At 40.2% G+C, this 27571-nt stretch overlaps 1 protein-coding gene across 1 annotated transcript in view; it reads left to right on the top strand.

Moving 5' to 3' along the window:
* dnah9 (dynein, axonemal, heavy chain 9) overlaps positions 1 to 27571 on the top strand; it is a 550870-nt gene that overhangs the window by 146535 nt on the left and 376764 nt on the right. Inside the window, exons 29-32 of the mRNA XM_073025877.1 lie at positions 16651 to 16808; positions 22662 to 22800; positions 24735 to 25022; positions 27036 to 27246. Coding sequence (XP_072881978.1) covers positions 16651 to 16808; positions 22662 to 22800; positions 24735 to 25022; positions 27036 to 27246 — 796 coding nt within the window. The remainder of the gene's footprint in view (positions 1 to 16650; positions 16809 to 22661; positions 22801 to 24734; positions 25023 to 27035; positions 27247 to 27571) is intronic.

The raw sequence follows: 27571 nt of genomic DNA on the forward strand, positions 1-27571 counted from the left end.
AATATGATGTTGTAGCTATTAGTGAAACGTGGTTGCAGGAGGGGTGTGACTGGCAACTAAATATTCCTGGATTTTGTTGCCTCAGGTGTGATAGAATCGGAGGGGCAAGAGGAGGAGGTGTTACATTGCTTGTCTGAGAAAATATTACAGCGGTGCTTTGGCAGGATAGATTAGAGGGCTCATCTAGGGAGATTATTTGGGTGGAATTGAGGAATGGGAAAGGTGTAGTAACACTTATAGGGGTGTATTATAGACTACCTAATGGGGAGCGAGAATTGGAAGAGCAAATTTGTAAGGAGGTAGCAGATATTTGTAGTAAGCACAAGGTTGTGATTGTGGGAGATTTTAATTTTCCATACATAGACTGGGAAGCCCATTCTGTAAAAGGGCTGGATGGTTTGGAGTTTGAAAAATGTGTGCAGGATAGTTTTTTGCAGCAATACATAGAGGTACCAACAAGAGAAGGGACAGTGTTGGATCTCCTGTTAGGGAATGAGATAGGTCAGGTGATGGAGGTATGTGTTGGGGAGCACTTCGGGTCTAGTGATCACAATACCATTGGTTTCAATATAATTATGGAGAAGGATAGGACTGGACCCAGGGTTGAGATTTTTGACTGGAGAAAGGCTAACTTTGAGGAGATGTGGAAGGAATTAGGAGGAGTGGATTGGGACAATTTGTTTTATGGGGAGGATGTAATAGAGAAATGGAGGTCATTTAAAGGTGAAATTTTGAGGGTACAGAATCTTTATATTCCTGTTAGGTTGAAAGGAAAGGTTAAAAGTTTGAGAGCGCCATGGTTTTCAAGGGATATTGGAAACTTGGTTTGGAAAAAGAGGGAGATCTACAATAAACATAGGCAGCATGGAGTGAATGAGGTGCTCAAGGAATATAAAGAATGTAAAATGAATCTTAAGAAATAAATTAGAAAAGCTAAAAGAAGATACAAGGTTGCTTTGGCAAGTAAGGCGAAAATAAATCCAAAGGGTTTCTACAGTTATGTTAATAGCAAAAGGATAGTGAGGGATAAAATTGGTCCCTTAGAGAATCAGAGTGGACAGCTATGTGTGGAGCCGAAAGAGATGGGGGAGATTTTGAACAATTTCTTTTCTTCGGTATTCACTGAGGAGAAGGATATTGAATTGTGTAAGGTAAGGGAAACAAGTAGGGAAGTTATGGAAACTATGACAATTAAAGAGGAGGAAGTACTGGCGCTTTTAAGGAATATAAAAATGGATAAATCTCCAGGTCCTGACAGGATATAAGGACCTTGAGGGAAGTTGGTGTAGAAATAACAGAAATGTCATTAGAAACGGGGATGGTGCCGGAGGATTGGCATATTGCTCATGTGGTTCCATTGTTTAAAAAGCATTCTAAGAGTAAACCTAGCAATTACAGGCCTGTCAGTTTGATGTCCCTGGTGGGTATATTAAAGGAAAGTATTCTTAGAGACGGTATATATAATTATCTAGATAGACAGGGTCTGATTAAGAATAGTCAGCATGGATTTGTGCGTGAAAGGTCATGTTTGACAAATCTTTTTGAATTTTTTGAAGAGGTTACGAGGAAAGTTGATGAGGTTAAAGCAGTGGATGCTGTCTATATGGACTTCAGTAAGACCTTTGACAAGGTTCCGCATGGAAGGTTAGTTAGGAAGGTTCAATCGTTAGGTATTAATATTAAAGTAGTAAAATGGATTCAACAGTGGCTAGATGGGAAATGCCAGAGAGTAGTGGTGGACAACTGTTTGTCAGGTTGGAGGCTGGTGACTAGTGGTGTGCCTCAGGGATCTGTACTGGGTCCAGTGTTGTTTGTCATATACATTAATGATCTGGATGATGGGGTGGTAAATTGGATTAGTAAGTATGCAGATGATACTAAGGTAGGTGGCGTTGTGGATAATGAAGTAGGTTTTCAAAGCTTGCAGAGAGATTTAGGCCAGTCAGAAGAGTGGGCTGAATGATGGCAGATGGAGTTTAATGCTGATAAGTGTGAGGTGCTACATTTTGGTAGGAATAATCCAAATAAGACATACATGGTAAATGGTAGGCCATTAACAGAGGTGATCTAGGAATAATGGTGCATAGTTCCCTGAAGGTGGAATCTCATGTGGATAGGGTGGTGAAGAAAGCTTTGGGTATGCTGGCTTTTATAAATCAGAGCATTGAGTATAGGAGTTGGGATGTAATGTTAAAATTGTACAAGGCATTGTTAAGGCTGAATTTGGAGTATTGTGTACAGTTCTAGTCACTGAATTATAGGAAAGATATCAACAAAATAGAGATAGTACAGAGAAGATTTACTAGAATGTTACCTGGGTTTCAGCACCTAAGTTACGGGGAAAGGCTGAACAAGTTAGGTCTTTATTCTTTGGAGCGTAGAAGGTCGAGGGGGGGACTTGATAGAGGTATTTAAAATAATGAGGGGGATAGATCGAGTTGACGTGGATAGGCTTTTTCCATTGAGAGTAGGGGAGATTCAACAAGAGGACATGATTTGAGAGTTAGGGGGCAAAAGTTTAAGGGTAACACGAGGGGGAATTTCTTTACTCAGAGAGTGGTAGCTGTGTGGAATGAGCTTCCAGCAGAAGTGGTAGAGGCAGGTTCGGTATTGTCATTTAAAGTAAAATTTGGATAGGTATATGGACAGGAAAGGAATGGAGGGTTACGAGCTGTGGGACTAGGTGAGTGTAAGCATTGGCACGGACTAGAAGGGCCGAGATGGCCTGTTTCCGTGCTGTAATTGTTATATGGTTATATTAAAAATCAAAGGAATGAAGAATGAAATGTGGAAAGAAATAAAATGTAGATGAGAAGAGTAGCATCTGTGTGAGCTACAGAAACACCCACTGCAGCATTTTATCAGCACCAATGTGTGGGCCCTCGTTTGAAAATCATGCTGAATATTTCGTAACAAAAGGAGAATATCTGCAGATGCAGGAAATCTAAGGCAACACACACAAAATGCTAGAGGAACTCAGCACACCCGGCAGCATCTATGGAAGGGAATAAACAGCTGACATTTCCGGCCATGACATTTCATCAGGACTGGGGAAAGATGCTGAAGGGCTTCAGCCTGAAACGTTGACTGTTAATTTCCTTCCATAGTTGCTACCTGACCTGCTGAGTTCCTCCAGCATTTTATGTGATTACCCTGCAAATTTCTTTTATAACTTCTCCACGTGGTGCAACTTATCCTGCTTCAGTAGATGATGCAGCTGGCTGCTCGGGTCTCTTGTTTTGACTGTTGGTATGATTTTGTCTGATATCCTTGGGGTTTTGGCCCAAGGACCACATCAAAGATGGTTTCACATGTGCTGTGTGATAGTAGATTCATTGGGAGATGAATAGTGGTAGGGCTGTTGCTCAGGAGCTGGGCTGAGTTGAGGTTAAACGAAGAAAGCAAAGCATCATTTCAGGGGATCTGTCATAGAATGTGCTCTTTCATAGAGACACATACACACAGAAACAGGCCCTTCAGCCCATCAAGTCAATGTTAACCATCCACCATCCAAAGTGAATTATATGACTACTAATCCCAAAGTGGAACCATAGAATCTACTTTGCTGAAAAAAGTTTTGCTGCAGGTACATACAACCTTGTAAGGCCAGGTTCTGTGTGAGGATAAGTTTGCACCTGTAATCTGAAGCATGGAGTTGAAAGTATGTTTGAACCATGTGACAGTCCACAGTGCTGACCCCTCCATTCGTGGAAAGAGCCTTGATCTCATCTCTCTAATCTTTTATGTGAGTTTTTCCAGAATCTCTGTAAATGTGGTGATTCAATCCAGACAATTTTCCGTGTTTTGCATTTTGTGAGGTCAGAGATTCTCCTTCTTATTGATGGCTCCTGAGTGATAGCACCTGTGTTCTGCTCAGCAGGGCTCGGAGGAAGCTGTGCCTTCTGATGCACAGTCACCACTGCTGTCACTGTCACCATCTGCTCCTCCTCACATGTTCTAAGCAGGCCATCCGCTAAGAATCCAACCAGCCACATTACTAATCCACTGAAGTATGAGTAATTGGACTCACACTGTGGGGGCACCACAGTGATGTTCAACACTCTCTCTGCACTCATGACTGTGTGGCTAGGCACCACTCAAACGGCAATTGTAAATTTGCCAGTGATATCACTGTTGTTGGCAGAATCTCAGAGGCATACAGGAGTGAGATAGATCAACTGGTGTCGCAATAACACCCTTCCACTCATCAGCAGCGCGACCTCAGAAAGAGGAAAAAATTCAAAGTAACAAAGAACGAACTGTGGAAGGAGCAGAAAAGGACTGTGGAGAGATGGCGAAAAATAAAAGTTCGACAAGAAGAACGCCATCTTGTGTGAGCTATATAAAGACCACCTGCAACATTTTATCAGCACCAACGTGCGGACCCCTTTTTTGAAAATAAAGCTGAATTTTTTTTTATTTCTTCATGTGGTGGAACTTACGCAGCTTCAGCAGATGATTGTGAACTTCAGGAAGAGGAAGTCAGTAGAACACACACCAGTCCTCGTTGAGTAGTCAGTGGTGGAAAGGAAGGGCTGCTCCAAATTTCTGGGCATCAGAGGAAGTATCCTGGGCCCAACATATTGAGGCAATCATGAAGAACGTATGCTAGTAATTTACTTCATTAAAAGTTTGAAGAGATTTAGCATATCCCTGAAGACTCCTGCAAATTTCTACAGATGTTCCATGGAGTGCATTCTGACTGTGTGCATCACCACCTTCAATGCACAAGATCACAAGAGGTGGTTGCCAGCTCCTTCATGAGCTCAAATAACCCCACCGTTGAGGACATCTCAAAAGTCAGTGTGTCATGAAGGTGGCGTATATCCTTAAGGATCCTCACCATCCAAGACATGACCTAATCTCATTACTATAACTAGAAGTCGAAGGGCTTGAAGACCCACATTCAAAGTTTTAAGACAGTTTCTTCCTTTCCGCTATCAGATTTCTGAAAGTTCCATGAATACTATACTCCTTTGTTGCTATTTATTTATTTATTGACTCACTGTATAGTAATTTTGCATTATATTGCTGCCACAAAAGAACTAATTTCATGACATACAGCATGTCAGTGATAATAAATCTGATACTGGATATAAACATTAGTTGAAAGGCAATGGTTTGTAAGGGTGGAATGCTGAGTAACGCATGAATAGTACTACAGGAGGCCCCCCTTTTTCGAACGTTCACTTTACGACAGCTCGCTGTTATGAAAGACCTACATTAGTACCTGTTTTCGCTAACCAAAGAGGATTTTTGCTTTTACTAGAAAATGACGGCTGCTTTATATGTGTGTTTACCCTGAGAAAGACTACCATGACCGTGAAGCCTTGTGTGGGCATTTGTGTGCGCATGCGTGTACATCCGTATGCATGAACGTGCATAGGTGTGTACATGCACATACGTGTATGTGCCGATTTTTTTCCTCCAAATCGATTTTGGCTCGCTGACTTCCCAATTTTGATAAGTGAAACTACACCATACATACAATATTTCTACTTTATATAGGCTGTATATTTATCTTATCATATTCCTGCTTTTACTATATGTCAGTGTTATTTTAGGTTTTATGTGTTATTTGGTATGATCCGGTAGGTTATTTTTTGGGTATGGGAATGCTCAAAAATTTTTCCCATATAAATTAACGGTAATTGCTTCTTCGCTTTACGACATTTCGGCTTACAAATGGTTTCATAGGAACACTCTACCTTCGGATAGCAAGGGAAACCTGTACTCTCCAAAGGAGCTATAGATCATATGGAACCCCTGGAAAGAAGGTGAAACATCATTCAGACAGTTCAAAATTGGTGATCAGGAAACACATAGTTGGACAAACAGAAAATCAAAGCAAATTCATCAAATAATCCCAATTATTTTGGGTACTCCAAAATATTCGAGTATGAATGAAGAGTTCTGGTTGCTAACAAACTAAAATGGAAGATCGTTAATACAATGCACATCATGATATTCGAGATGCACGGTAGTACCTGCAAGATTGGTGCTGATAGTGCTTTGTAGCGTAACTAATTTGCAGCACCAGTTCTGTTGCAGTTGAGAGAGTGACTGAAATGTAAATTTATTGTCACTGGTGATGTTCAGGATTGATATCTTCGACCCTTTATTTGACACCGAATTGAGTGCTGTCTAATAAATCAAAGCCATATCCAGCTGTACTGCTGACTGTGCATTAAGAGCTTCTGATTTACATTGGCAGCAGCTTTATTATAGTATAAATTACTGTATAGTAACAAATTCCAGGGGAGCTGCTCATAGAGAAAACAAAGCTCTCTTTGATCAAAGTCAAACTCAACACCATGAAGGAAATGAGGGCTGCAGTGGTCTTTGGCTGTGTTAAGTGAATGCTTTGTTATGTTGTATGGTGAATGTAATACAGTTAACTACCAGCATGGTGATTTACTCCTGCACGACCTCAAATTCCAGGGATCTTTTTTCATATCGATTGATTGCGGGGGGTGGGGAAGGTGTTTGCAATTTGTCACATTGCAAATTGGATTAAAGCATTGAGGATCATAATATAAATAACTGACAGCTTTTTTCTGAATTCTGAATACTTAAATAGGTAACACCTATTGTGTTAATTCATTTAAGCATTCAGAATGAGACATTTGAAGATGGGCATTTGGAGTATAAAAAGTGATTAAAGAAATCACCCTCCCTGTAAATACTCTTATACAATGATACCATTATGTTAATTTAAATTAGAGCTGATCAGAATGTTTCTCGGAACAGCTATTGCATTGGTCATCACATGCCGATGAATTGATCAGAGGCTGAATTAAAAAATAAAGAGATGGGCAGCTCTGTGTTTATTGTTGGGTGGAGGGGTTGAGGGGTTGAGTGGTGGAGATATGAGATGGGAAATGCTGAAATCTGGAGCAACAGACAGTCCACTGGAAGATTGAGTGGAGCAAACAGCCCTGCTGAAAGCTTCCCTCCCTGATCTCAGTCCTGATGCAGGGTTTCAACTCAAACCATTGACAATCCCTATCACTCAACCCGCTGTGTTCCTTCAGTTAATTAATTCTTTGTTGCCGTGGATGGGGCAATGTCTTATTGGGATGATTGATTAGAGAATGTAATGGATGGGGGTGGGGGAAGGGAAAGAAAACATTTTGAGCAGGAATTGAGAGAAAAGAAAGATAATTATTTTGAGAGTTTGGTAAAGGAAGAGTGGATCGATCCTGTATTAGGGATAGGGAAGGGGAAAGAGAGATACTTTTCAATTAAGCAGATGTGGGAAACAAAATACTTCCTGTTGCTTGAAAGGATTAAGTTAGAGTGAAAAAGAGGTGCTATAGTTGAGAAGAGTGCACCACAGATTTACTCATGTCTTGCTGATAGTAATTCTGTGCCTATATTTTGAACAGTACTTTTGATTCACTATGATAAATCCTGTGGGAGAGGCTAGATGCATTTGGCAATATATAGTATGTGCATCTCCTCAAGTAATAGACAGTATGCACTAGATAATGGTATCAGATTCAGATTATCAATATAATAATCAATATTCCAGATTGCCTACCTGATAACAACAGGAATATTTTGATATGAATCAGCAATCTTAAATGCTTTGAAAAAGATGGACACGCACTGCAGCAGACAGGAAGGCTCTCCAGTGGGTTGTCAAAATTGCCCAATGCATCACCGGCCTCAGCCTACCAACCTTCAAGGATGTATACAGGAAGCTGCCAGAAAAAGGCCAGTAACATCATGAAGGATCCTGCCCACTCTGCTCATGGACCATTTGTCCCACTCCTATCGGCGAGGACAGTACTTAGCATCCATGCCATGACCACCCTGGCTCAAAAACAGTTACTTTCTCCAAGCAATAAGGCTGATCAACACCTCCACCCACAAACCCACCCCTCCACACCCCCAACCATCACTACTTTTATCATTTGTCAGTCACCTATGTGCAGACAAGCTTGTGTCACTTTATGGGCATACAGTCAATCTAAGTATATAAGCTATCTTATTGATTGTGTTTCATTATTATTATGCTCTGTATCTTATTGTGTTTTTTGTTTGTGTTTATATCGTTTCCGGAGTGCTCTTCTTTACATTTGTGCACTAGAAGTAACATTAAACAATCTTGAATCACCTATCTGTAACTTTAAGAACCAATTCTGAATCCAACCCACAAACATTCAATTATGGAATGCATCATTTTGTCATATTTAACTGGGAAAAGAATGTCACTGCTACCGTTCTGAAAAACCTGAGAGCCCATAAGGAATGAACTGATAAATGAGGAGTATGTTTTCTTAGAATAGATAGCAACATTTAACCCTCAGTGTCCCATTTCATACAACATTTCAGATTGATATTTTTGATATCCTTCAGGCTTGATATTTTTATTCATTTATTTTTACATTTTGTTCAGTTGAAGTTTGCTTTTTATAATGATTGATAATTAATGTACTTTTTGATATTAAAATAGCACTAGAGATGCATCAACTTGTCATCTTTATTGTGATTGAAATTAACAAAGATAAATTAAAATAAGTGCAGATAATTCAGACAAGTTCAAACTTTACCTTAATTATTTCTTTGAGAATATATTTAAGATAATCTCAAAAGAACTTTCATTCTCTTCTCTGTCACACCCTCCTCACCCAGCTGTTTCTACCATCAGTGTACCCTGCTCAGGTACTCTAGATTAATGGCTTACATCACTAGTTCAAGTGCACATTTTGAAAGCTGCATGCGGCAGGCATAAAATGAATACAAAAGTGAACTCTGGTAGATTGACATTTATCAATGTCACAGAATCTGAATGTTTTAAAAAATATTTTGCCCCTAAGAAGTAGAAGTGGTAATTTAATAAGAGACTTTGATCTCATTCATCCATATCATAGGTGGTCCTTTGTCTCAACTTTTATTCCTTGATGTCTTTTGTGTCTGTTTATTTCCTTCAGAGACTTTGCCCTCATTACTTCTGTGGTAGAGAATTACACAGGTTTCACCATCTCCCAAATGAAGAAATTTCTCTCATCACATATCTAGGGACTGTAACCTCTATTGTGCCTGTGATTGCTCTTGGAAATATACCATATACTTAATTAGTAATGCCGCTCTAATCTTTTTCCATAATTCATCATATTATTTCTCTTTGGGTATTTGCCCAACTACAGTTTGAAAGTCATTCAATTTGTTTAGAGTCATAGAAAACTACAGCTCAGAAATGGGTCCTTTGGCCCATCTAGCCTGTGCCAAACCATTCAAACTGTGTAGACCCATTGACCTGCACCGGGACCATAGCCCTCCATACTCCTCCCATCCATGTACCTATCCAAACTTCTCTTTAAAAAAAAATTGCACTGGCAGCTCGATCCACACTGTCACCACCCTCTGAGTGAAGAGGTTTTCCTTGTTTCCCTCAAACAATTCAACTTGCACCCTTAACCCATTGTAAATATTCTTTCAATCTTATTTGCATCTTTCCTGTAGGTAAGTGTCCAAAGTTGCACATGATACTCCAATTTAGGCCTACCAAACCTCTGAGACAATGTCACATAACTTCACTACTGCTATACTCAATTATTTTTCATCTATGAAGGCCAATGTGCCAAAAACTTACTTTATGATCTTATCTACCTCTGATGCCACTTCCAACGGATTATAGACCTAGATTCTCAGATCTTTTTGTTCTACCAAACTCCTCTGCCCTACTGCTCACTGTGTAAGACCTGCCCTGGTTGGTCCTACCAAAGGCAATACTTCGCACTTGTCTGCATTAAATTCCAGCTGCCATTTTTCAGTCAGTTTTTCCAGCTGGTCTAGATCCTTTTGCAAGCTTTGATGGTCTTTCTCGCTGTCCACTACACCCCCAAGCTTGTTTTTTTTTTAATCTGCAAATTTGTTGATCCAGTTAACCACAATATCTTCTGGATTGTTGATATAGATGACAAACAACAATGGACCCAGCACTGATCCCTGCAGCACTCTACTAGTCACAGTCCTGCACCTAGAGAGGTAACCATCTACTACCACTTTCTGGCTTCTTCCGCAAAGCCAGTGTCTAATCCAATTTACTGCAGGTCCACAATCTCTTATCCGAAATTCTGAAATCCAAAAATCTCCAACAGTTGAAGTATTTATGGCTAGGAGCTGACATCACTCAGATGTGATGTGGCAGCACTAGCAGAGGTCGCCAGATGTAAGTTGTGGCTCAGCGCTCGTAGTGGTTACACGTGCATTTGCTGTTCGCTGGTATTTTGTTTTCACTGTTGACTTTGTGTTTAATTTCACTGTGAAAATTTCAAAAAGAGCTGCAGATACCCCTGTGGGTAACAATGAGAAAACGAGAAAGAAGCATCTATCATTATCAATAACGCAGAAAGTGGAGTTATTGCAGAAGCTTGATCGTGGTGTCTGTATGGCATCTTACTGAAGAATATGTCATTGGAACTACCACTGTATATGATTTAAAGAAACAGGAAGACAAGTTACTGAAGTTTTATAGTGACAGTGATGTTCTACCTTTATTCCAATAAGTCACTTACCATGTGTTTGATTCGGTTCATCTGAAGCTGTATATTTTTATGTTTTTGATGGAAATAAAATATTTTTCTTGTCATTATTTCCTAAACAATACAGTATAACAACTATTTACATAGCATTTACATTGTATTAGGTATTATAAGTACAGGAAGATGATTTAAAGTATATGGGAGGATGTGCGTAGGTCTGGAGCTCCACCGGATCCTAAAGTACACCCGCACTGAGACAGGTTAAATCAGGATCTTGAGCATATGTGTTTTTTGGTATCCACGGGTGGGGTCCCGGAACCAAGGAGGAATTCTGAAATCTTAATTCTGAAATGCAACTGGCCCCAAGGATTTTGGATAAGGGATAGTGGACCTGTACCTCGTCTTGAATGCCATGTGACTGAATTTTCTTGACCAACCTCCCATGCGAGACCTTGTTGAATGCAAAACTGAAGTCGATGTGGACAGAATCCATTAGCTTGCCTTCATCAACTTTACTGGTAACTTCCTTGAAAAACTTTAAGAGTGGTTGGACATGACCTACCATGCACAAAACCACGTTGATTATCCCTAATCAATCCCTGCTTATCAAAATATTCATGTATCTGATCCCTTAGAATACCTTCCAATAATTTTCCCAGAGCCAATGTCAGGCTCACTGGCTTATAATTTCCTGGTTTATTCTTAGAGCTTTTCTTAAATAGTGGAACAACATTACCTATCCTCTAACTGTCTGATGTCTCACTTGCCGTGAAGGGTGATTTAAAATACCTCTGCTAGTACCCCTGCAACTTCTGCACTTGCCCCCCACAGCATCTGGGGGAACACCTTGTCAGGCCTTAGAGATTTGTCCACCCTAATTTGCCTCAAGACAAATTACATCTCCTCCTCAGTAATCTGTATAGGGTCCATGACCTCACTGCTGCTTTGTCTCACTTCTGCAGACGCTGTGTCCATCTCCTAAATAAATACAGATACAAAAAAATCCATTTGATATTTTCCTCACCTCTTTTGGCTCCACACATAGACTACTATCGCAATCTTCCAGAGGACCAATGTTGCTGCTTGCAATCCTTTTGATCTTAACACATCTGTAGAATTCCTTAGGATTCTCGTCCACCTTGTCTGCTAGAGAGAGCAACATCTTGTCTTCTTTTGGCCCTCCTGGTTCCTTTCTTAAGTGTTCTCATGCATTTTTTATACTCTACAAGTAGTTAATTTGTTCCTACCTGCTTATACCTGCCATGCATCTCTTTTTTATTTGTTAACCAGGGCCTCAATATCTGTTCCCTAAACCTGTTACCCTTGTCTTTTATTCTGACAGGCACATACAGGCTTTGTACTCTCAAAATTCCACTTTTGAAGGCTTCTCACTTACCGGGTACACACTTGCTAGAAAACAGCTGTCACAAACCAGATCTTTTCTGATACTGTCAAAGTTGGCCTTTTTCCAATTTAGAATCTCAACCCGAGGACCGGACCTGTCCTTTTCCATAATTACTTTGAAACTAATGGCATTATGATCACCAGGTGCAAGGTGTCAGGCATTGTACATCCACTTATTAAGACATCAACTGATTAAGGAAACTTTCATTGGCAAACTCTATCCCATCTAGTCCTTTTATAGTATGGGAGTCCCAGTCACTGGAAAGTTAAAGTCAGCTAATATCACAACCTTATGATTCTTGCAACCGTCTGTGATCTCTTTTCAAATTTGTTCCTCTAAATCTGTGGACTATTGGGTGGTCTATAATATACCCTCATTGTTGTGGACATACCTTTCTTATTCCTCAGTTCCACCATAAGGCCTCACGAGATGAGTTTACTAATCTGTCCTGACTGAGCACTGCAGTGACATTTTCCCTGATTAGTACCACCACCCCTCTCCCTTTAACCCCTCTCACTCTAAAGCAATGGAACCCCAGAATACTGAGCTGCCAGTCCTGCCTCTCCTGCAACCAAGTCTCACTAATGGCTACAATATCATAATTTCAGGTGATGAACCATGCCCTGAGCTCATCTACCTTTCCAATAATACTTCTTGCATTGAAATCTATGCAACTCAGAACAGTAGTTGCACCAGAATCAGAATCGGGTTTATCATCACTGGCATATGTCGTGAAATTTGTCAACTTAGCAGTGTAATATAGAAGAAGAACAAAATAATAAATAAGTAAATCAATTTACAGTATACATGTATTGAATAGATTAAAATTGTCCAAAAAACGGAAATAATATTTAAGTGAGGTAGTGTTCAAGGGTTCAATGTCCCTTTACGAATTGGATGGCAGAGGGGAAGAAGCTGTTCCTGAATCGCTGAGTGTGTGCCTCAGGCTTCTGTACCTCCTGTCTGATAGTAACAGTGAGAAAAGGGCATGCCCTGGGTACTTGGGGTCCTTAATAATGGATGCTGCCTTTCAGAGTTATTGCTCTTTGAAGATGTCCTGGGTACTTTGGAGGCAAGTAGCTAAGATGGAGCCAACTAAATTTACAACCCTCTGCAGCTTCTTTCAGTCTTGTGCAGGAGACCCCCCCCCCCCCCATACCAGACAGTGAGTGCTCTCCATGGTACATCTATAGAAGTTTTTGAGTATATTTGTTGAGATACCAAATCTCTTCAAATTACTAATGAAGTATAGCCGCTGTCTCGCCTTCTTTATAACTGCCTTGATATGTTGGGACCAGGTTAGGTCCTCAGAGATCTTGTCACCTAGGAACTTGAAGCTGCTCACTCTCATCACTTCTGATCCCTCTATGAGAATTGGTGTGGGTTCCTTCGTCTTTCTCTTCCACAATCAGCTCTTTCGTCTTACTAACGTTAATTATAAGGTTGTTGTTGCGACACCACTCCACTAGTTGGCATATCTCACTTCTGTACTTCCTCTCTCCTCCATCTGAGATTCTACTAACAATAGTTGTATCATCACCAAGTTTATAGATGGTATCTGAGTTATGCCTAGTGACACACTCATGGGTATAGAGAGAGAGTAGAGCAGTGGGCTAAGCACACACCCTTGAGGTGCACCAGTGCTGATCATTAGGGAGGAGGGGATATTATTACCAATCCACACAGATTGTGGTCTTCCGGTTAGGAAGTCAAGGATCCAATTGCAGGGGGAGGTTCAGAGGCCCAGGTTCTGTAACTTCTCGATCAGGATTGTGGGAATGATGATATTAAATGTTGTGCTATAGTCGATGAACAGCATCCTGACATGGGTGTTTATATTGTCCAGGTGGTCAAAGATCATGTGAAGAGCCATTGAGATTACATCTGCCGTTGACCTATTGTGGCGATAGGCAATTTGCAAATAGTCTAGGCCCTTGCTGAGGCAGGAGTTGAGTATAATTATGACCAATCTCTCGAAGTATTTCATCACTGTTGATGTGAGTGCTGCTGGGCGATAGTCATTAAGGCAGACCACATTAATCTTCTTCGGCACTGGTATAATTGTTGCCTTTTTGAAGCAAATGGGAACTTCCATCCATAGCAGTGGGAAGTTGAAAATGTCCTTGAATATTCCCGCTAATTGGTTGGCACAGGTTTTCAGAGACTTACCAGGTACTCCATCAGGACCTTCCGCCTTGCGAGGGATCACCCTCTTTAAAGACAGCCTAACACTGACCTCTGAGATAGAGATCATAGGGTCATCAGGTGCAGCAGGTCTTCTTCACACCTGTAGTTATATTCTCCCTTTCAAAGCAGACATAAAAGGCGTTGAGTTCATCTGGTAGTGAAGCATCACTGCCATTCATGCTGTTGTGTTTCGCTTTGTAGGAAGTAATGACTTGCAAACCCTACCAGAGTTGTTGTACATCCAATGTCACTTCCAACCTTGTTTGAAATTGTCTCTTCGCCCTTGAAATAGCCCTCCACAAATCATACTTGGTTTTCTGATACAGACTTGGGTTGCCAGACTTAAATGCCATAGATCTAGCCTTCAGCAGACGATGTACCTCCTAGTTAATCCACAGCTTTAGGTTTGGGAATGTATAGTAAGACTTTGTAGGCACATACTCATCCACACAGGTTTTAATGAAGTCAGTAACAACTTCAGCATAGTCATCCAGATTCGAAGATGAACCTCTGAATACAGTCCGGTCCACCGATTCAAAGCAGTCCTATAATCGCTCCCGTGTTTCTCTTGTCCATACCTTCCTGTTCCTCATTACTGGTGCTGCAGTCTACAGTCTAGAGGTACAGCCGGGTGATCAGACTTCCTGAAGTGAGGGCGTGGAATAGCATTCTTGATGGTGTAACAGTGGCCTAGTCTGTTGTTTCCTCTGGTATTGCAAGTGATCTGTTGCTGCAGCCATTTGTTTGTTTCCACCACCCTTTCAAATAATGCATCCCAAACCATAACAACTTGTTTTAGTGCCTAAAAAGATAGTCGGACAGAATAGCTCCTTCATGAATTTATACAGGTTGTCTTCTTAGCCAAATTATTGTGATATGTGATCTGGCTCATTCGTTAATTTATATTTTAAATGAAATTGAAGTATTATTATTCTTGTTGTAGTGAAGGGTGGAGTGAACAATTAACAAAACCTGTATATTTTCTGTAAGTTGAAAAACAGAGATAATCAAAATTCTCCAGTTGTAGCGCTGCTGATATTTCTTGCATATAGCCGTGTTCTATCTCATTCATTCTGCTGAGGTATTTAAACCTGTCACCAGAGGGAGCCATCTACTGTCGCTTGGCAGACACACATTTAAGTAACTGAAAAGCAACAAAAATCTGAAGTAAAACAGAAAATGCCAGAGACGTTAGGTAGACCAGGCAGCCTCTGTGAAGAGCCAAATATCAACCTCTGGTGAATATTTTCAGCATTTTCTGTTTTTACTACCTGTTGTCGAAGCTTTTCTCAGTTTGTATTTTATTGGTACAGAAGTTATAAACAGAAGTAAACCCAAAACCTTTTTGTATTTGAATCAAGATGCCTGGCAGTGTGCTCTACTTGCCTGCAAAATCATCAGAGCCCATTGATCACATCATTATAAGTACTCGGAGCAGCAGTGGATGGATAATGTGTTGCCCTGCTAGCGATGCCCAAATACAAGGAAAAGATGCTACTTTAATATTAAAGTTTAGAGATCTTTTACAAATTCATTGTGCACATGTCTGTTCTCTTCATTCTTGTCCTTGGTTTATTAACACGTGTGTCCCTGGTCCCAAGGTTTAGTGAGGCACATCAGGACATTTGTCTGTGTGATATGACAACTGCTTAATGCTGCTGTATGAACAAGGAGTATTACTGATTTCCTGTTCAACCCATCCTCAAAGCTTGGCAATACAAGCAATTTTGGAAATGCGAGTGTTTTTTTTTTACATTTTGGGTGCATTTTGTCATCCAATATGTGTCCCTGTTGTGGAGTCATTAAGAAGGGAAACGTCTGCATGGGACCTATGGACCACCTACGAGCATGGAAATATCTGCAGTCCTTGACTGCCCTGTATGGTTTGAAAATAAACTGTCTGCCCCCTTGTAAGAATTGTACTCAGACTCCCATGCTTCTTCTTCTTGGGCTCTTAGCCCCCAGTGGAGCATAGGCCATCGATGACCTCGCTGTTGGGATTCAATGTTTCTGTCATCCATTCTGTCCACTGTGTAGGGGATTGGCCTACCCAGCTTCACCAGAGACCCAATGGCCGACCTTACCTGTTTCCACCTCTGACAATGGGGATGTAGGTCGATTTTGAGAGGTCGACTCCCATCCTTAGATCCTGAATTATGCTTGTGATAGGGGTATAAAGATCAGACATTTTCAAATGTTCTGACTTTTCACTTTCCAATCTTCTCTTCTATGAGGAGCAATTAACTGGTACTGACTTTGGCAGTTAACACGTTCCACATTGAAGTAGGCAAGCGTTAAGTCCCTAAATCAGTGTCAGTGGAAGACTTGCTTCAGGGCCAGAAAGCTGTGTATTTAAGTTTTGACAACAAAGCAAAAATCTAGAGTAATAACCTGGCACAGTGCTGAGATGCTTCTGTTGTGTTGCAGGCGCTGTACAAGACTGAAATTAGGCACAGGCTGCTCTCTCGGATAGGAACAGAAAGGACCCCATCATGTTTTCTCTCTCTGTGGTGAAGTTCAGAATGTGGAGCAATTTGTCATGTTACTACGTTGGTGTTCCCACAGGTGAAATCCATTCAAGATGCAATCCGAGACAAAAAATCCCGCTTCAACTTCATGGGTGAAGAGATTAATCTGACCCTGTCTGTTGGGATCTTTATCACGATGAATCCTGGATATGCAGGACGCACAGAACTACCTGAGAATCTGAAAGCCCTGTTCCGGTGAGTGTCCACACTCAGCAGACCCATCGGTAGGAGTACCAGGTCTGTGACTGTTGTATTGCAAGTTGTGCTACTGAATGTCATGGAACCTGTTAGCCATCCAGTGGCTTAGCAAATGCACACTGTCTTTAGTGGAAAATATTTTTAAACGATCATATCATTGTACAGTGCAGGTATCACTACATGGACTACACAATACTTTCATAGATTTTTTGAATAGAATTGATTTTGAATAAGGTCAGTAATTCTCCAGACTCTGTCAACAAGTTTCTGCAGAGTGCACAAGGCTGTTCCCGTTTGACTCACATCATACCTTTCCTGAAGTAGTGTTGTCCTTATGATTGTGACTGTACTAACAGCGAAAAGGTAGCGTCATATGTACTGGATGATGAGGTTCCTGTGGAAGTGATCATCCTCATTTTTGTACATCTCTAATTTGTTAGCAATGTGGAAGTTATTACAGGGGGGCACTGGACTTTTAAAGAGAGCTTAATTAGTTTGGGGTGAGGAAAAAATGTGGAATCTATGTCAGTTTTGTTAAATGACTCCAGCTAGAAAAGTTTTGTCGAGAAGGAGGCCCAACATATAGTGGAAATGTGTCGAAGTTTTCTAGTCCATGAGCTTCTGATATTGTGGTGAGTAGAACTCATGGAGGGAGAGAAGTTGGAGGCATGGTGGCGTGGGATCATGGAGAATGATTATGGAACATAAGAAATAGGAGCAGGAGTAGGTCATCTAGCCTGTTGAGCCTTCTCCATCATTCAGTAAGATCATGGCTGATTTGACCAAGGGGTCATCTCCACCTACCTGCCTTTTCCCCATAACCCTTAATTCCTCTACTATGCTAAAATCTATCCAACCTGGTCTTAAGTAAATTTACTGTGACTGGGATTGCAGGATTTTGAGGATGGTGATGGCTGGCTGGAGAGTAGCTGGAGCGGGCACAGAGAAATTGAGGAGGAGTTCAGAGTGCGAAGCATTGGCAGCAGGTTTGGTGGGATGAGGACTCCCTGGCAGTTATCCAAGTTAAATTAGGTGCCCTCTATGCAATGGCATACCTGGATTTAACCTTCTTGTTAAGGCTTTCTTTAGTGTGATCCTTGTCTATGCAGTAGAATTTTGTGCATTTGTTTCAAGGTAAGTGTTGGATGCTATTTGACATCATAATGTCTGCCCAATGTCTTTTATGAAGAACTATGCCAAATAAATGATGAGTCCACATCTAATTTAAGAAAGTATGCTACTGGTGCACAATGTCCTGATCATGTTTGAGGCAGTACATAAAAATATTTTATAATGTGAAAGCCTTTTTTGGTCACTAGCTTTAAAAAAGCCAGTCAGGATATTTGTCATTGCTACTTTATGACAGAAGGGATAAAATGTGACTTTGTTTTAAGTTAATAATTATTTTTTTCAATAGGGCCATAGTTTTCCATAGATTTAATCAACAAATCTTTGAACAAATTTCATCATATAGTAACTATAACCAGTGCCATAGCAGGATGCCTTTCTTCCCTTACTCTCTGCACCAAGCAGAATCTTGATGGTTCTGTTGAATTTCCTGCAGAACCACCCTGCTACAAGTCATTCTCTGGCCAATTCTTCACCCTCCATCTAGATGTACTTCCTTGCATGACATTAGAGACGGTATGAAAGATACAGTAGATTCCAGTTAATTGTGAAACTTCAGGACCAAGACATTTTGGCCCAATTAGTTGAAGTTTCATGGAAAAGCATAAAAAGAGAAACTACTCTTTGACTGAGCAACAAATTATGTATTTAAATGAAATACGGGACAAATTAGAACATTACCAATACTACTACGGTACAATAAAACTATGTATTGGTTCCTAATGTTTATTCATCCTGTGTATACTGGGTGTTCTGTTGATTGACTGTAAATGAACAAAATCAGCACAGTCACCTTGGTGCAGATAATGGCTGCCTTCATATAATGCTCTCAATGATTGCATTTTCCAAATCTTTCATTTTCTTTGTAACATTCAAGATGACAGTCAATACCTTAATTCTTTATTGTTCCCAGTGAAATTGTTTCATTTTCACTCAAGGCCATTTCTGGCATCTCTAAGCTTGAATGCTTGAAACCTCAAACAGTTCTGAATTGTCTTACTGCTAATTTCTTGCCAACTATAAGTGACACCAATTAGTTTTTTTGCACACAAACACACACAACTGACGCTATTTAAAAACTTTTCACTCTAAACACAGTGTAGTCTCTAACAGATCAATGTTAGAAACTGTTCAGAATGTCTTCTGCCCCAATTAAGTGGCATATTGTAGCAAATAAACAAAATGAGTCCTGGATATTTTCTTGATTAGTTTTCTTTCTTGAAGAGTTGTCCAAAAAAAAGCGACTGCCCCCATTAACTGATGGCCCAATTAAATGGAATCCTCTGGTATTATATTGATTAACAGTGTATTATAGAATTATAATATGGAAATGCGTCCTTTGGCTCAAGTTGTCGTTGCCAAACATGATATCTACATATCCTGATCTCATTTTCCTGTCTTTGGTCTAGTTCCTTCTAAACCTTTCCTATCCATGTACCTGTTCAAATGTCTTCTGAATATTGCAATTGTACCTGCCTCTGTCACCTCCATTGGCAGCTTGTTCCGTATATCTATCACCCCCTATGTGGGAAAACCCTCTTCCCAGATCACTCTTAAATCTTGCCTCTCTCATCTTTCACTCTGCTCTCCAGTTTTAAACTTCTCTACCCTAGGAAAAAGATGGCTGGAGATGCATCTCTCCCAAAGGAGGTGTAAGGCGTTCCTTCCATCCACTAGCCTGCAAGTCACCCTTGGACAAGGTATAGCACCTGCTTAACCATGGGAGCAGGAGGTGGATGGACGTATGAGCAGCTGGTGCGTATCCCAAGTCCTGGTGTGCTATCACTGACACCAGGCAGACAATCTCTGAAGAGTATTGATAATGGATGAGGTCACCTGTCTTGTAAAGACTTTGCCTAGAAGAAGGCAATGGCAAACCACTTCTGTAGAAAAATTTGCCAAGAACAATCATGGTCATGGAAAGACCATGATTGGCCACGTCATACAACACAACACTAAATGAATGAACGGACCCTAGGAAAAGCATTGTGATTATCTACTCATTCTATGCTTCTTATACCTTTTTAACACTCTATAAGGTCACCCCACAGCTAACTCTGCTCCAGGGAAAATAGTCTCAGATTGTCAAATCTTTCTTTGTAACTTAAGCCCTTCAATTCCAGCAACTTTTCTGCACCGTTAGTTATATTTTCTATGGCAACTACCCACAATACTCCAAGTGCAGCCTAACCAACAATTTGTGCAACTATAAATATACTCAAAGCCTTGGGCAATGTAAGCAAGCATCCATGTGTCTTCTTCACCCCTTTATCTACCTGCATCTCCAGTTTTTGTAAACTATGTACTTCTCCTGAAAAATCTTTCTGCCACATTGCCCTCTGACCTTTTGATACATCTCCAGCTCAGGCCTTTTGAAAAGTTAAATTCTAATTTTAACAGTACTCTTCTTGGTTATCTCTGCTATTTCCAAGTTCCAGGGGATCTGGTTGCCCCTCACAGCTCAAAGACATAGCAGTTAGTAGGTTAATTGGTCATTATAAATTGTCCCATGATAGGTGGTATGCTGTGCAGTGTATCTCATTGGGACATAAGGGCCTGTTCCGTGCTGTATCTCTACAGTATCTCTAAATAAGTAAGTACATTTCCACCCTGTTCTTCTCCACCCCCACTCCTTTTTTTTTAAAATGTTCTTTCAGCTGAGGTTTTCATCATCTGTCTTAAAATCCTTATTAAGCTAATGATGTTTTTACTTGGCTAAAGGTGGCATAAATTGTAATAATATAAAAACTGCAATATTTAGACTCTGTCATATCCACATCAATCCAGCCCAATGTTGGATTTCTGTTTTAAATGTCAATGACTTGGAAGGTGATTTATTCCATCAGAACTTGCTTAAGCAAGTTGTACCTTGTATATCTTACAAATTACATAGTCTCAACTCTTCTGTCAGGCTGCATAATTCAATTTTTTCATTTTGTTTTACTTTCCTCAAGGCATACTTTTAGTAATTGATTTTTAATACATTATAACTGTGTGGAAATGTGTTAAGTATAAAAGACCAGCTAAGTGACAATGCTTTTCTTTCACATGACTCTAAACTGCATTTTTAAATGATCTATACACGTTACTTGCTGCTTTTTACTTAGTGTTCAAGGATTCCAAGCCAAATTCACAGCATAATTTGGAAAGTGATGTATCCTTCTGAATGACACTAGCGGGTATTAGTAAATTTCATACTAAATGTATCTTTGGGTGGGGGACTGAAAGCCAATGAATGAATGATGCACACAGCATCATTCCATAAGTTCCTGTGGACTTCAAACCAGAAAGGTTTGTGAGTATGAAGAGGAAATTCTAACCACTGAAGAAATAATCTAGGAAGCATCTTAAACTTAGTATCATGGATAATTCAACATTGGAACAGGTGCTTTGCAAGGTGCCCATCTAAACTAATTCCACTGACCTGCATGCAGGTCCTTCCAAGCCTTCAAACCTTCCAGTTTAAGGTGGCACAGGTGAAGCCGAGTAGCTACTTATTGGCGGCAGACAAAACAAAGCATGCCACTAAATACTTTATTAAGAACCCTTTTTCTGGAAAGTGATCACCACAAAATAGAGAGGCAAAGGCAAGGGATGGGTATGAGGCAGAGTCGAGGTGAGCAAAGGTGTGGCCTGAGAACGAGGAAAGACCCAAGATTTAATCGATCTAAGTGCCAGGGCATTTTGGTATGGGCCAAAATGTGGCAGCAAGGTCCAGGCCCAGAGTGTATTGAAAGGACAGGGCAAGGGTGCTAGAGCAAGAAACAACACAATACTTGGATGATTTAAATGCCGGTCCAAATTAAAAAGGCAGGGTGTCGGGACCAGAGGTTGCTGCTCCACGATGTTTACTCGGCTCTGTGGTAAACTGAGCCTGTGGCCTGCTCCGACTGCAGTGATCACAAAGTACACCGCAGATGCTGTGGTCAAATCAAGACGTACAAAAGCTGGATGAACTCAGCAGGTCGGGCAGCATCCATTGAAATGAGCAGTCAACGTTTCGGGCCGAGACCCTTCATCAGGACTGAAGAAGGAGGGGATAGGGGCCCTATAAAGAAGGTGGGTGCAGTGATTCCTGGCCTCGTGACTGTAGACTCACTCACTCACTATTGTTCTGAATGTTATCGATTCCTTTTACTGTTTGTAGTATTTGCTTTTTTTCACTCTGCGAATTGGGCGTTTGACTGTCTTTTTTTTTAAAAAATGGTTCTTTTGGGTTTCTTTGTTTTGTGGCTGCCTGTAAGGAGACAAATCTCAAGGCTGTACAATGTATATGTACTTTGAGAATAAAAGAATAAGTGTACTTTGAACTTTGAATCTTTTCTTATCCATGTACCTGTCTTTTAAATGATGTTTGCATTCCTGCCTCTCCCACTTCCTCCGACATCTCATTCCATGTACCTTCCCCTCTGCATGATGAATTTGACCCTCAGATCCCTTTTAAGTCTTTCCCCTCTGACCTCATGTTTTTGATTCCTATTCACTGAGTGGGGGGGTGGGGAGAAAAACTGTGTGCATTAAACCCATCATGACTTTATACAGCCCTGTATGGTCATCCCTCAGTCTCCTGTGCTCCAAGGAATACTGTTCTGAAGCATCAAAGAAGAGTTAACATTTCAATTTTACCAGCGCTGACCTAGAATATTCTAAGTAATGTGCTTCTTATGTCAGCACTCTATTGTGATGAAGAAGTTCACTGAAAGCCATTAACTTCTTTTCCAGACCTTGTGCCATGGTGGTCCCAGACTTCGAATTGATTTGTGAAATCATGTTGGTTGCTGAAGGTTTCATTGAAGCTAGGCTGTTAGCTAGGAAGTTCCTCACCCTGTATCAGCTTTGTAAAGAATTGCTTTCCAAACAGGTATGGCTGAATGGTTTATGATGTTGAAAGACCTATTTTTTTTTACCTTAACTGACTTTATGAATGCTTACTGTGTGTGGCTGTTAGCTTACATGTTGTAATTATGATTTGGTATATATTTATTGGAAAGAAAGTTGATAATTATTGGGACTACTTTTCCAATTCCTGGCACAGTGATAATGCTGTTACAGTGAGAGCATCCCATGCACAAAAATCAAACATAACAATATTATCTCAATTAGAATTTGGACTATATGTGCAGCCTGTTTTGCTAAAATGCAACTGCGACACTCCTAAGAAACCTTGCCAGGCAGAAATTCATGATGTTATAGAACAGGCTGCAGTTGACTCTGAAGTACAGATTTCCCAATCACGATTGCCTTATTTCCAGCTTATCCATCAATCACATTATACACAATTCTTATTATGGAAATATGGATGCACCTCCCTGTCACACTGTAACTATATTATGGTCTGGAATGCTGCAGTTATTTAGTCTAATGCCTTTAGTAATCTTTATCAACTCTCTGGAAACTTCTATCTTTTTTACAATTGATACTGTTCGAATGAAATATAATTTTTTTTAAATTAGTTTTTTTATACACTTTCTACATTGCTACAGATAAAAAAAAACCCAGGTCGAAATATGAAATATAATTTTTAATGCCACCTCCAGGACACCCACCACCCTCCTCCGCCATTGGCAACTGGAAGTTATTGAAATCAAGCATAAAATGAAGCTAAATAGCATACAGTGAAAAGGCAATCTCTTCACAGAGTAGACATTTAATTGTTTTCTTGAAATATTTCCCACCTGTATAACTTCTGGAGACCAGGAGGACCTCTTAATTGGAACATCTAATATTAAAGGTTTCATGTTTTTATACAGGCCTAATTAAAGCATTCAGACTACTTACTATTGCTGAGTCAGGATCACTGTGTGTCTAAACTAAATCCCTTGTAACAACAAGAGAATTTTCATGAAGGAATGTTTCTTCAAAAATCAATGTGCTTTCAAACTGTTCTCATTGAATATCCTTAGATATTTTTGTGAAGCAAATGCATTTTGTGCCAATTGTACTGATGGGATTTTCCCCTGGCTGTGTAGTTCTTGAACCTGCTTGAATTGCACAAGTATAATTGACTCTTCACTAATACTAATGCACAGTAATAAGGTGCGAGAATACCAAGAGACTTATACAAATGAAAGCAGGTATTGATTATGCTGCCTCCCACCCCTGCACACCTGAGAGTTATATGACGTATTTTTACATTTATTATTATTGATTTTAGTTTCACTGATGTTGTACCACTTAAAAGAAATCCCAAAAGCAAATGTAATCCGTTATTGATGAGATCAACAATTCAGAGGACAAGCTCAGTGTTAACTCTAATAAAATTACAATGTAGAAAAGATTTTCATGATTAAAGAGGCTCTGAAGCATAGAAATTATAGGTGAAAGCAAATAAATTCCTACCTAGATCTGTTTCCCCACTGGGGTGAAATGGTTTTGTGTTTTTGCATGGAATTCATTTGCTATGTTCAGGAGGTGTTTTGCATTTCAAACATTTTATATACATTGGTGAACCTCTTTATTAAAATAATGGACAAAAACTTTTTTACAAATGTGGTAGCTGCAAGTATCACGAATTGTCATTCCAATTTGTAAACAATTAAGGAATGATTTTTAAAAATATTTTATATAGTCTAGTTATAATTAGCAGTTTTCTTTGAGAACTTGATTATTTGAATAGTTTCTAATTATCTTTTCAAGTAAGTTTGAGTTGTTCTCCACCATGAATAAAGAAGATAAAGCTCTTCCAGAATACTGCTTGCTCAGAGGCCAATAACTGCCTCTTTGTTGGATCCTGTCATTGCTTTTTTTTAAAATCAAGTGCGCGCTTTGCTTAGCCTCACTATTGTCTTTGGCTAGGATCACTATGACTGGGGTCTTCGTGCTATCAAATCTGTGCTTGTTGTGGCTGGTTCACTGAAAAGAGGTGACCCAGAACGCCCTGAAGACCAGGTCCTGATGAGGGCCCTTCGGGATTTTAACATACCGAAGATAGTCACTGATGATGTGCCTATTTTCATGGGTCTGATCAGCGACCTCTTCCCTGCACTGGATGTCCCTCGAAAGAGAAATCTTCAGTTTGAAGGGCATGTGAAGCAGTCTGTTATAGACCTTAAACTGCAGCCTGAAGACAATTTCATTTTAAAAGTAAGTAACAGATTCTTGGATTAATTTTGTTAAGCCTTAAGATTATTTTATCACAGTTTCAACTGAAATTAGTAGCTGAAAGTTCAATGATCAGAATGGAATAGGAACACAAGTGACTGCAGATACTGCAAACTCGAGCAAAAATCAGACCTGTGGAGGAACTTAGCAGGTCAGGCAGTGTATTTGGAGGCAGAGAGATAGTCAATCTTATGGATCGAGGCCCAACATGTGAAAAGGAAAGGACAGTGGACTGGGTTCAAATAAAGGGAATAAATGTATTTGGCACTGGTATGCAGTTCCAGAGGACTGCTGTTAATGTTCTCTCGGGTTAGTTGCTCTCCAACTTCAGTCCCTTTGCATTCAAAAATGGAAGTGAGTAGTAAGCTGGAGATTGATGCTGGTGCATCTAATCTCCTGTTCTTCTGTAGGACTCTCCACTGAGCACAGGAGTAAGATAACTGTGTATGGAGACGAGGGTTGAATACATGTAGCATCCAAAATTTTCCATACGTGCTGCCTGGCCTGCTGAGTTCCTCCAGCATTTTGTGTGTGTTGTTTGTTATAGAAGCATAGAATCCCGCCGAAGGGTCTCGGCCCAAAACGTTGACTGTACTTTTTTCCATAGATGCTGCCTGGCCTGCTGAGTTCTTCCAGCATTTTGTAGGTGTTGCTTGGATTTACAGCAACAACAGATTTTCTCTTGTTTGTGAGAACATTGGGAAGTTTTTTGACAAGAACAGGCCATTCAGCCCAACAAAGCTTACCAAATTCCTATTCACATAGTGTATTGAAATAACTATCGAGTTTTGATTTGAAAGTCTCTAAGGTACTATTATCAACAACACAACTACTTCTTGTGCCCACAAGTCACTGTGTAAAGAAATGCTTCCCGATATTAGTCTGAAATCTCCCCTTAAACAGTCTCTACCTATGGCCCTGGGTCCTTGATTAATTTGAAGTAGCAGCTGGCAACTACTTTTCTTGTACCCTTAATAATTTTGAACACTTCTATTATGTCTCCTCCAACTCCATGTCTACTTATGCTAAAATGATGATTTAATTCATTCAATCTTTCTTCATAACTCATGCCCTGCAGACCTGGAATGAGTGTCTAGTCACCCTTCTCTGGACTCTTTCCAGTGCCTTCACATCCTTCACACAATATGGGGACCAAAACTGTACACAGTATTCAAGGTGTGGCCTCACAAGTGCATTAAACAGCTTAAGGAGAATGTCTCTTGACTTGAACTCCAGTGAGCGCATTATATAGCCCAACATTCTGTTAGCCTTTAGAGTGTTGCATGCTGGGATTGTGCATCAGTCCAGCATTTTAGCACTGTGAGATGTGGTGAATTTGTCGAGAAGTGAATACCTGATCATTCATTCCTTGATTGACTGTTTTGGGGTCTTATGTCTGAACTGTTTGTTTTGTGTAACAAATGTTGTTGAATTGTAATACCTATCAAATGTAAAACATCTTTGATAAAATGTGACAAACTATTATCAGTATATATGACACATACAAAATGCTGCTGGAACACAGCAGGCCAGGCAGCATCTATAGGGAGAAGCGCTGTTCACGTTTCGGGCCGAGACCCTTCGTCATTTCGCATTTCCCCCTCCCCCCACTACTTTCAAATCTCTTACTATCTTTCCTTTTGGTTAGACATGATCCTTTTCCTTCTCCAGCTCTGTATCACTTTTGCCAATCACCTTTCCAGCTCTTAGCTTCATCCCACCCCCTCTGGTCTTCTCCTATCATTTCGCATTTCCCCCTCCCCCCACTACTTTCAAATCTCTTACTATCTTTCCTTTTGGTTAGTCCTGACGAAGGGTCTCGGCCCGAAACGTCGACAGTGCTTCTCCCTATAGATGCTGCCTGGCCTGCTGTGTTCCACCAGCATTTTGTGTGTGTTGTTGTTTGAATTTCTAGCATCTGCAGATTTCCTCGTGTTTGATCAGTATATATGATCTTTGTTTCTTGGCAAATTATTGATACTTACATTTTTGCAGGTTGTTCAATTGGAAGAGATGCTTGAAGTTAGGCATTCTGTGTTTGTTGTGGGAAATGCTGGAACTGGCAAAACTCAGGTCCTGAAATCCTTGTACAAGACTTACCAGAACATGAAACGACGACCAGTCTGGGCAGATCTTAATCCCAAGGCTGTCACTAATGATGAACTCTTTGGAATCATCAACCCGGCAACCAGAGAATGGAAAGATGGTTTGTAACAGTCTCTTAAAATGAATCTATCCCGTTACACCCATGTAAATGAGCGCATGCCTTAGCAGAATTAGCCAGCTTGATGTTAAATGAGTGAACAAGTATTTGGGCATTCAAAGTACAAAACAGCCTAAAGTTCTTACTTTTTATTAGAACTTCTGTATATAAAAAGTGAGCTTTGATCCAAGAATTACTTAAAAAATCTGTTGTTAAATAGATATATGCGCAGGTTATCCATGTCTGCAAGTGTAAGCTGTATCAAATGCTACTGTGGAGAGTTCCTGTCATTTGTTGAGTATAAGTTCTTATCAAGGAGAGAAGATTA

This window comes from Hemitrygon akajei, chromosome 22 (assembly GCF_048418815.1).
Source record: "Hemitrygon akajei chromosome 22, sHemAka1.3, whole genome shotgun sequence".
In the NCBI taxonomy this organism is placed as follows: Eukaryota; Metazoa; Chordata; class Chondrichthyes; order Myliobatiformes; family Dasyatidae; genus Hemitrygon; species Hemitrygon akajei.